The sequence below is a fragment of the Sminthopsis crassicaudata genome, chromosome 2 (genome assembly GCF_048593235.1).
Source record: "Sminthopsis crassicaudata isolate SCR6 chromosome 2, ASM4859323v1, whole genome shotgun sequence".
Taxonomy (NCBI): Eukaryota; Metazoa; Chordata; class Mammalia; order Dasyuromorphia; family Dasyuridae; genus Sminthopsis; species Sminthopsis crassicaudata.
Genome location: NC_133618.1, coordinates 566,395,277 through 566,406,748, shown reverse-complemented (window position 1 = coordinate 566,406,748; position 11,472 = coordinate 566,395,277). Strand labels below are relative to the sequence as shown.

At 36.5% G+C, this 11,472-nt stretch overlaps 1 protein-coding gene across 1 annotated transcript in view; it reads left to right on the top strand.

Moving 5' to 3' along the window:
* Nucleotides 1–449: 449 nt before the first annotated feature.
* RHCG (Rh family C glycoprotein) overlaps nucleotides 450–11,472 on the top strand; it is a 30,884-nt gene continuing 19,861 nt past the window's right edge. Inside the window, exon 1 of the mRNA XM_074295137.1 lies at nucleotides 450–731. Coding sequence (XP_074151238.1) covers nucleotides 545–731 — 187 coding nt within the window. The 5' untranslated portion in view covers nucleotides 450–544. The remainder of the gene's footprint in view (nucleotides 732–11,472) is intronic.

Genomic DNA, 11,472 nt, shown 5'->3' with positions numbered 1-11,472 from the left:
AACCTTAACATCTGAATTAATCTCAAATCTTCCCCTTACCTGGTTGTCACTGGAAATCTGATGAGTAATAAAGGTAGTCATTTCTCTCGCCCATCTTCCCATTCCCAGTATTACAATTTTTTAGTTGGCACCTTTTAATCTTTTTTCTTCTTCTTTACTATAAGCTGGGAAACTAGTGACCAAATGCAGATAACTTTTCTCTTCTAAGGACAGATGCAATCTTTGAAACCTCTATCTTGTGTTAGCACACAAGGTCAGATCTTCAGGGCTGCTACTGTGACCTCTGTCTCCTATTGAGAATAGTGCAAGAACTGGTCCCCAGCAGTTCCATCTCTCTGGGCAGGAGGCAGAACAGGTCAGCTCATAACATTGCTGAGTTGCTCTGCAATGTGATCCCTGCCCTCCTTGACCACACCCCCTGTCCCTGAATTATAAGATCTCCTTTTCCCTCAAAGCCACCACAGAGCACCAAGACTTCTCAGCTCCTCATCCTCCTCTGAGGGACTGTGGCTGGGCTGCCACAGCAGCTAAGGAAGTCTTTCAAATGGCATGGAACACTAACCTCAGGTGGCGACTGCCACTCACCTGCTTCATCTTACAGGTGGTCATGGTGGTCCTTTTTGGGGTGTTTGTGCGCTACAATCCCGAGGCTGATGCACACTGGATTGAAGAGAAGAAGCTCCGCAATATTTCCAGTGATATAGAGAATGATTTCTACTACCGGTACCCAAGTAAGTAAAAATACAGGATTTGCCTTCAAGGCAACTGGCAAACACCCTTCTCTGGCATCCTATTGAAGTCTCTGACTGTACTTGGCAAAACTCCCTTCCTGATTTTGGACAACCCCTCCACCTCCATATTAGATCTAGGTAACACCCTTTTGCTTTCAGCACAATATTTTCAGCAAATATGCTGTACTCAGAAGGAGACTCATAAAGTCCAAGATGCTCATCTCTGGCCCACTCCTTCCCATAATCCACATTCTATACACTTTGGTGGTTTAAATTGGGTGGGACCTCACTGGGATCTTAGTTCCAGAGTCTGGCTTCATTGTGAAGGAGTGATAGTAGAAAGTGGTTGGCTAAATAAGAGCAGAGGCAGAAGGGATGTGTTGTGTGTGCGTGTGTGTGAGTCTACATAGGACTTTTTTCTTCAAAGGAAAAAAGTTTAAGGAGAAAAAGTGTTGAACTAATTTCTAATTTCTTACTGCCCTTAAGAATATTCTTTTCACAATTGTACATGTGTAACCTATATCAGTTTGCTTGTTGCCTTGGGAAGAGAATGGGGAAGAAATGAGGAAGAAAAATGTGGAAATTAAAATCATATGAAAATGAATGTTTACAACTATCTTTACATGTAACTTGAAAAAAAAATAATATTAAATGGGAGGGCGGAAGAATGTTCTTTCTTTGATAGCAAGCCTTGTCTCAAGTCTGGTATGATCAAAATACTGACCTACCATACCTGGAAAAATTCCTAAGGAAAGGAAGAATTTCCCTAGGCTGAAACTTAGGATACAACAGTAGTTCAAGTAATGAGGGAGCAGAGAGAGAGAAAAGGTAGTAAATTTTGGATCCAAAGTATTCCTGGCTCTGCTACTTTGAATCACTCATGCCAAGTTACTTCACATGTCTGGGCCAAAATAATTGACTTGGACTAGGTGATCTCTGATTTGACTAAGTCAGGATTAGAGTCCATGGGCAAAGAGTCTGTAAATAGATTTCAGGAGATCCATGAATTTGAAAATAAAACCTTTATTTTACCATAATTAGTTTTGTATGCAATGCTATATATTTTATTTTATGTATTTAGCAATATTACTCTGAGAAGGCTTTACCAGACTGCCACAGGGGTTTATAACACAAACTAGTGGATCTCTTGGTGTTTTCCAACTCAAAATGTAAGATCTGATGAGCTAAAAAAAAAAACCCAAAAAAACAGTTTTATATTCTGTCCTGAACTAGACAGAATACAACAAGGGAAACTTCTTGATCTGGTCTCCTCTATGTTCCTCTTTTAACTCCACAAACACCCTTATGAAGCATAAAAGCAACCCAGGGAATAGCCATAGTATTTGACATTAAGGTATCTTAAGGACCCACTCCACTATAAGATTTTTGACTTGTACATCTGCAAAGTGTTTATGAGTATGAGGTCTTAGCAGGGTGACATTCTGATGCATGGAAAATACCAGGAGAACACTGGTAATAAAAAAAAAAAAAAAAAAAAAAAAAAAAAAGATCAAAGGCTACCAGATCTGATTGTGAGAATTCCATGGAATGGATCTGGATCATGGCAAGTAGTGGGATCAAAAGGAAGTGGAGACCACATTCTCCCCATCCAATTTGGCATGGTAGGAGGACATAAGGACCCAAAAGAAAACTTTTTTTTTGTCAAATTCTTGACTTGAATTTGGTGGGTAGGAAAGCTTTCTCTGCCAACTCCAAGAATGAATAAGGGAAAAAAGATATTAGTTTTTCTTTTTTAATACTTTTTATTTATCAGATATATGCATAGGTAATTTTACAACCTTGACAATTGCCAAAACTTTTGTTCTAATTTTTCCTCCTTCTCCCCCCCTCCAGATGGCAGGTGGACCAACACATGTTAAATATGTTAAAGTATAAATTAAATACAGATATTAGGTTTTTAAAAAGATACCAGGATGTGAATGAGGATAAGAAGTTGGGAGTAGTAAAGTCTATAGAGAAAGAGCTGTACATTCATTATTTACTTGGATACAAATAGTCCATGGGATATGTAGATACATATATTATATCTACACAGATTTTAGGGAAAGTGTAAAATAAAGATTTCTTTTCAATGTTATCTTTCCTCAAATTCTCTCACCCCATCTACCCTCACTTTTATTTCAACAGAAGCAGATTAAGTGTAAGGTCTTCACATATATAAAGCTTTTTATTTTCAAAATAATAGATAGATGGTTTTTAACATTCACCCTTGCAAAACTTTGTGTTCCAAATGTTTTTTCTCCCTCCCTTCCTCCTACCTTAGACACAAGTCATCCAATATATGTTAAATGTCCAGTGTTGCACAAGAAAAATCAGATCAATAAGGGAAAAAAAGAGGAAGAAAACAAAATGCAAGCAAACAACAACAAAAAAAGTGAAAATACTATGTTGTGATCCACACTCAGTAACCACACAGTTCTCTCTCTGGATGTAGATGGCTCTCTTCATCACAAGACCATTGGAACTGTCCTAAATCATCTCATTGTTGAAAAGAGCCACATCCATCAGCATTGATTATCATATAATTTTGCTGTAGCCATGTACAATGTTCTCCTGATTCTACTCACTTCACTCAGCATCAGTTCATGTAGGTCTCTCCAGGCCTTTCTGAAATCATCCTGCTGATTGTTTCTTATAGAAACTTATATTCCATAACATTCATATACAATAACTTATTCAGCCATTCTCCAAGTGATAGACATCACTCAATTTCCAGTTTCTTGCCACTACCAAAAAAAAAAAAAAAAAAAAGAAAAGAAAAGAAAAGGGTGCTACAAACATTTTTGCACATGTGAATCTTTTTCCTTTTTTATGATCTCTTTGGGATAGAGGCTCAGTAGAGGCACTGCTGGATCAAAAGGTATGCACAGTTTGATAGCTCTTTGAGAATAGTTCCATATTGCTCTCCAGAATGGTTGGATCAGTTCACAACTCCACCAACAATGCATCAGTGCCCCAGTTTTCCCATATCCCCTCCAACATTAGTGGTTATCTTTTTCTATCATCTTACGTAATCTGAGAGATATGTATTGGTATCTAAGAGTTGTCTTAATTTGCATTTCTCTGATTAATAGTGATTTAGAGTATTTTTTCATATGACTAGAAATGGTTTTAATTTCATCTGAAAATTGTTTATATCCTTTGACCATTTATCAGTTGGAGAAGGCTTGTATTCTTATACATTTGAGTCAATTCTCTATGTATTTTAGAAAGTAGGCTTTTATCAGAAACACTGAATGTAAAAATTTTTTCCAGTTTACTTCTTCCTTTCTAATCTTGTTTATTTTGGTTTTGTTTGTACAAAACCTTTTTAACTTAACATAATTAAAAATTATCCAGTTTATATTCAATAATGTACTCTAGTTCTTCTTTGGCCACAAATTCCTTCCTTCTCCACAGATATGAAAGGTAGACTAAGTCTTTTATTCTTCTAATTTGCTTATAGTATCTAAAGTGTAAGGTCTTAACTCCACCAGGGGATATTTGCATTTTAATGAAGGATCCTTGAAGAAAAAATGCCAAAGGAATGAATCTCTAATAGTGGAATTTCAGATACTTTCAACATAGGGACCAAAAACATCCCCTCCCCCTTCTAATACTAATTCTGCCAAATCTAAGAGTTAATGTATGACTGGGCATCTCTATCTTAAATGCTTGAATCAGAGGAACCAAACAGTGCTGGAGGTTCAGGAAGGCTGTGGAACTGAAAGAAGGAATGCATTGATCTTTTTCTATCAATCTTTTTTTTTTTTTAATTTCAGCTTTCTACTCCTTTTGGTGAGGGGGGGACATAACCATTTTAATAGGTGGGGTGGGGCAAAGAGTTTTGTTTGTTTGTTTGTTTGTTTTAAACATTCTCAGTTCTTGGCAAGAGATTGCTAACACCTGTGTGGGAGTTTCATCTTCATCCATTCAGTTCCCCTTTAGTGGGCCCCCCCATCCCCATTAGCGGGGCCAGTTTTTCCCATTTGCTTTCCCTGGAGAGATCAGTTTAAGCAGGATCAGGTCATATAAGGAAGGGGTGGAGAAAGGGTAGGCTTACCTATGGTGTACTAGTAGTAAGAACAGCCAGCTAGGGAATACCTCTTGAGAATTTAACCTTAATCCCCATGACTAATTTGAGGGGAGTTGCTGAAAAGCTCTTATAATCAATGATCTCTAGTGAAGTCTGGGTCAGCTGAGGGCAGTAATCCAATAAGAACTGAATTTGATAACAAAGTAGTTTGTAGTAAAGGTTGAGAACCAGGATAGCTTAGAGGTATAGAAACATTAAAAGAAGAGTTAAAAGAATCATATCCTAGAATAAAAGCTAAGGAACCTAGAAAAGAAAAGACTTGGTGGAGAAGGGAAGGAATGGTGTGATTTTGCTGTTGAGTAATTTAGACTCTCCATGATACCATTTATGGTTTTCCTAAGTAGCTTTTTATTTTTCCAAATACATGCAGAAGATAATTTTCACCAGTCACCTTTGCAAAGTCTAGTGTTTCAAATCTTTCTCTCCCCCTTCCTTTCACCTCCTCCCAAAGACAGCAAGCAATCCAATATAGATTAAATATGTGCAATTCTTCTAAACAGTTCCATATTGTCACACTGTGCAAAATCAAAAGAAGAAAGAAAAAAACACGAGAAAAAAAAACAAGCAAACAACAACAAAAAATAATGAAAATGATGTGGGTGAACTCTGTAAAAATTGTGTAAGATAATCACGCGCCCTTTGATCTGCAAAAGAAGAGAGATCAGCCTCTCCCAGGGTCCAGAGTCTAGAAAGATATCCTCCCAGGGTGAGATAAGCAGCATTATTCAGGGGCAAATCAACTCCCATAGATCTTTTGGCAGTCACATCTTCATTCAGGAAATTCTTAAACCTCCAAAGTAATTTTCATTCAATTGAGAAATCCTGGTCTGATTATCAATTCAAACTGCCTCCAGATTTGCTCATAAAATAGATCTTTGCCAATCATTCTTTGCAAATTTTTTTCTTTAAGAAATATGCCCACTGAGGGAAAACCTCTTAGTGGAAAATAAAACCTCCTTTTTTTTTTTTTTTTTTTTTTTTGCCATGACTTTGGGGTTAGTGAATTCTTTCACTTCTGAACCTGTGTTTCTGTCTCCGAGTAGAAGGGATCTCATTCATTTCTACATCACTAAAAACACCATGCTTTGATTCACAGTCAGTCTCCACAATTCTCTTTCTGGACATAGATGGTACTTTCTATCACAAGTCTATTGGAATTGCCTTGAATCACTTCATTGTTGAAAAAAAAAACCAACACAAGATGATCATTATATAATCTTGCTATAGTTGTATACAATGTTCTCCGGTTCTACTCACTTCACTTAGTCTTTCCAGGCTTTTCTGAAATCAGTCTGCTCGTCATTTTTACAGAATAATAATATTCCATGACATTCATCATTCTCCAATTGATGAGCAATTTCCAATTTCTTGCCACATGAAAAGAACTGCTACAAATATTTTTGTACATGGGTCCTTTTCCCTAATTTATGATTTCTTTGGGATTTAGACTCAGTAGTAGCATTGCTGGATCAAGGGATATGCACAATGTGATAGCTTTTTGGGCATAGTTCCAGATTGCTCTCCAGAATGGTTGCATCAGTTCACAGCTCCTCTGTAGTGTGCTTTCTAGAACCCCCATACTGGAGTGCCAAAATATAGCGTCCAGACTATCTCTCTGGAGGATCTCGGGACCAGCCCGAGTTCTTAGTCTTAGTGGATGAGTGAAGGAGGCAAAAGACCCACAAGTATGGTCAAAGATGGAATCCATTTATTTCAAGTCCTCTCAGCCCTTAAATACCTTAATATGATTACATCACTACAGCACACTGAGCATGTGCCAACTATAGAACCATTACATTACCACAGCACACCGTGCAAGTGTTAACTTGCTATTGACATGTAAGCACCCTGCTATTGATATATAAATGCATATAAGTATCCTTCATTCAAGTAGAACACAGGTGGTCACGCCCTCCTTGACTTCTCAGGAAGGGTGAGAGCATCAAAGGGAGGTGGGGAGCCAAACCAGACTTTGTCAGCAGGTTCCTTCTGGGCTGTTATACCTTACCCAGAGTCCCCTCTCTATCTGTGGCACTCTACACTCCACCAATAATGCATTAGTGTCCCAGTTTTCTCACATGCACTTCAACAATTATCATTATCTTTTCTTGTCATTTTAGCCAGTCTGAGAGGGGTGAAATGGAATCTCAGAGTAGCCTTAATTTGTATTTCTCTAATCAATAGGGATTTAGGACATATTTTTATATGACTAGAAATGGCTTTAATTTCATTGTCTGAAAATTATCTGTTCACATCCTTTAACCATTTATCACTTGGGGAATGACTTGTATTCTTATAAATTTCAGTCAATTCTCTGTGTGTTTTAGAAACTAGGCCTTTATCAGAAACACTGGATGTAAAATTTCTCTCCCTCCCCCAGCTTTCTGCCTCCCTTTTAATCTTGGTTTTACTTGTACAAAATCTTTTTTTATTTAATGTAATCAAAATTATCCATTTTGCATTTTATAATGCTCTCTAGTTTTTATTTGGCCATAATTCCTTCCTTCTCCACAGATCTAAGCATCAGACTATCCCTTGTTTTTCTAATTTACTTATAGTATCATCCTTTATGTCTAAATCATGAACCCATTCTGACCTTATCTTGGTATAGAATATTAGATTTTGGTCAGTGCCTAGTTTCTGACATACTATTTTCCAGTTTTCTCAGTAATCTTTGTCAGATAGTGAGTTTTTATCCCAGAAGTTGGAGTCTTTGGGTTTATCAAATACTAGATTACTATAATTATTGACTTGTGTGTTGTAAATCTAGCTATTCTATTTCTTAGCCAGTACCAAATGGTTCTGATGGCTGACACTTTATAATATAGTTTTAGATCTGGTACAGCTAAGTCACCTTCCTTTGCATTTTTTCCCCATTAATTCCCTTGAAAATATTGATCTTTTGTTTCTCCAGATGAATTTTAGTTGTTTCCCCTCCCCCCCAGCTCTATAAAGTAATTTCTTGGCAGTTTGATTGGTATGGCTCTGACTAAGTATATTACTTTAGGTAGGTAGAATTGTCATTTTTATTATAACTTAGCCTACCCATGAACTTGATATTCTTGATATTCTTCCAGTTGTTTAGATCTAACTTTACTTGTGTGAAGAGTGTTTTGTGATTGTGTTCATGGCTTTGTCTTCACAAGTAGACTTCCAAATAGTTTATATTATTTACAGTTATTTTAAATGGGATTTCTCTTTCTATGTCTTGTGCTGGTCTTTGTTGGCAACATATAGAAATGCTGATAATTTGTGTGAATTTAGTTTATATCCAGCAACTTTGCTAAAGTTGTTAATTATTTCTAGTAATTTTTTAGTTGACTTTCTAGGATTCTCCAAGTATACCATCATATCATCTACAAAGAATGGTCATTTGTGGTTTTCTTGGGAAACATACTAAAGTAGTTTGCTATTTCCTTCTCCAGCTCATTTTAAAAATGAGGAAACTGAGGCAAATAGAGTTAAGTGACCTTTACAAGGTAACGCAGCTGATAAGTGTTTGAGACTGAATTTGAACTCAGGAAGATAAGTCTGCCTGATTCTCAGTCCAATGCTCTAGGAATGTGCTATCCAGCTGCCTCAAAGGTATGGTAATTGTCCTTAAATATTTATAGACATATTGAGAGGCAAAATGACACAGGAGAATGAGCCCGGGAACTATTAAATTAATCTTTTCATTACTTTGGCCAAATCATTTCTGCTCTTTGGGGCTCAATTTTCTCATCTGTAAAATGATGGGGCCAGACTAGAGCAGGGCTCCTTAAACCTTTTCCACTCATGAACATTTTTCACCTGAGAAATTTTTACATGAAATTAATGTAAAATTAAAATTAAATTTGCTGATACTAAATCATTATTTCTCAATCCTGCAATATTCACTTACAAGACCCAGCTTCAGAACCTGGGGACTAGCTAACCTCTGAATATATGATATTGGGGTTATTAAACTTTGTGTTTAGTAACACAGAGTTACTGTGTTAGTAGTAGAAGCCAGGTCTGGTGCCAACAAGTAAAAGTTATAGGAAGTGAGTTCTGGCTTAACTGAGCAATTCTAACAGAGCTAACCATCAATGGAAAGGACTGTGAGAGTTTCCTTGTCACTAAAAGCATGTAAGTAGAAGTGGGATGTCACTTTATCAAGAATATTAGAGTGTCTTTCTGAACTAGACATGAGAAGATGTCTTCTAGAAAGGGCTTTCCAAATCTGCAATTCTGAGCCCATGAGGGGCTCTGAACCTGAATCATAACCCAGAACTATAGTTAAAGTGGGCTGTGCTCAAATGCTAGCTTTGGAGGGTGTCCATCATACTTGGTGCTTTAGCAAAATCAAAGCAATACAGCTTAACACATGGCCAGAATGATGAGCTAAAACAGCAGACCAGGCTGAATTTGTCCCTGGGCAGTCCTGGGTCTCACTGCCCTGCTCTAGATTCCTTTCTTCCCCTCTTCCCTGCTGCAGTCTCATGGCAAGGGCCCTGATCCATGGGCTCATTATCCCAATTCTTGATGATTGATACAGTTAGGTAGGCTGCTTGCCTGAAGCTCTTACTTACACCTCAGTTTTGAAGTAGGGGGTATATATACCAAGAAGGGGATAGGGAAGAGATGCAATTATATTATTTGAATCAGAATATTGACATATTGATTGTCCTTAGAACTGACTTGGGGAAGTTAGGGAAAGTTCTGATTACCTCCTGAGGTATTATTAGGTGCAAAAATCAGTGACATGTACAGTAGGTGTCTCTAAGATGCAGAAAAAGTAGATGTACTATTTGCCTGGTGCCTTCCAGTTCTGCTACTTTTTAAATAAGTGACTTTGAGCAAATCCTTTTCCTCCTCTGATGTAGATGGCTAGAAAGTTGGACTTGTAATCAGGAAAATCCAGGTTCAAATCCTGCCTCAATCCTAGCTGTCAATTACTCCAGCAAGTCTCAATTTCTTCATTTGTAAAATGAGGACCAATAATCTCCCTGAGTTGAATGTTTGCCATCTGGGAGCAAGCAGAGGTAGCATGTTAGCATTATGAACTGCCTCAGGGTCTGGAATCTTGAGGACTAGGGAATCTGCTTTGTCTTGTGCGGGCCACCCCTCCCACATTTCCTTAACCACATTTACTCATTGTTTCTCCCTTTCCCAAAATACCATCCTACTTTTCCCCACCTATTTAAATCCTACCCATCCTTTAAGACCTATCTCAAAGTTTTCTTCTTTCTTGAAGTCTTCTCTAGACCACATCCATTTCTTTCTCTGAATCCTTGAGGCACCTCCTGTACACGCCACTGATTTTTGCACCTAATAATATATAACTTTATACTATTTTTCAGTTGTTAACTATGTATCTTTTACATTTCTTTAGTCACAGATTCCACTCCTTCAGTAGGTTTGTGCCTACTGAAATGCTGAGTGATGATCAGCATCATTACAATAACTTTTATATAACATATAACAATAACAATTGATCATCATAACAGATAATAAATATTTATATACAACATATCTCAAAAGTCTTAGTGGAGTTTAAAATTATTTTAATTACTTTAATCATACGCTTTTTATTAAATGTATTAAATAATTTTTTCTATTTCTATTATGTAAAAGTAAGAATGAAAATATTTAATTATTGATAATAAAAATAAGCTTTAATTGCTCAAGCTATTTTTCTTAAAGCTTAAAATGGCATTAAGGCATTTAGGACAACCTGTATAATATTCTAAAATGTAAAAGGTAATAACTTATGCTAATTTGATTTTAATAAAAACTCTGTAAGGTAGGTACTGCAACTGCTATTAGTCTCCCTTCCCCCTCCTCCTTTTTTTTTTCTTAAATAAATCAGGAATTTGAAGCTCAGAAAAGTTATGACTTTACTTTGGTGACAAAAATAACAAATGTCAGAAATGAGATTTGAATTTAGGTCTTGGCTGGCTCCAATTTCAGGGATTTTTGCTGTCTATCTACTGCCTCAAAATTCCAGTGTGTAAATATTTTAACTAAGAGATATATAAAGGACATATGAAGAAAGAAGCTATCTGCATCCAGAAAAAAACAAACAAACTAATAAGTAGATGTATAGAATAACTTTACATCCCCCAACCTCCTTCCATATATATACAGACACACACAATACATACCTATTTGTGTCTAATGTTAAACATCTCTAGGATGGACTTGGGGGAAGAAAGTTTAAAAAATTACATAATGATTTTATTATATATTTAAAAGGAATAGCAATTTGTACATAAGAGATTTGCAGTTTCATGTACAATCAGCTGTTTATTATACTATGCATGTTATGGAAATGCTTGTTTTATTCCATAAATTTAAAAATCAATAAGAAATATTATAGAATGAAGTTTTAAAATTTTCTACAAATTTCAGTTACTCTTACATCTTGCGTCTATATCTACATAGCAAGTTGATTGTACCATCCACATTGCATTGAATAATAGAATTTAGAGATAGTCCAACATCCTCCTCATTTCATTGTTAAAGAAACTGTTGCTAAGAGCTCAGTAGCTTGCCTGAAGTCTGACTAGAGAAAAGATCCATGTTTGAGCCCAGCTCCTCGAACTCAAATCCAGTGTTTTTCCCTCCCAACCCATGCTGCCTCTCAGTAAATAACAGGTATTAAATGAAATCTTTTGAAAT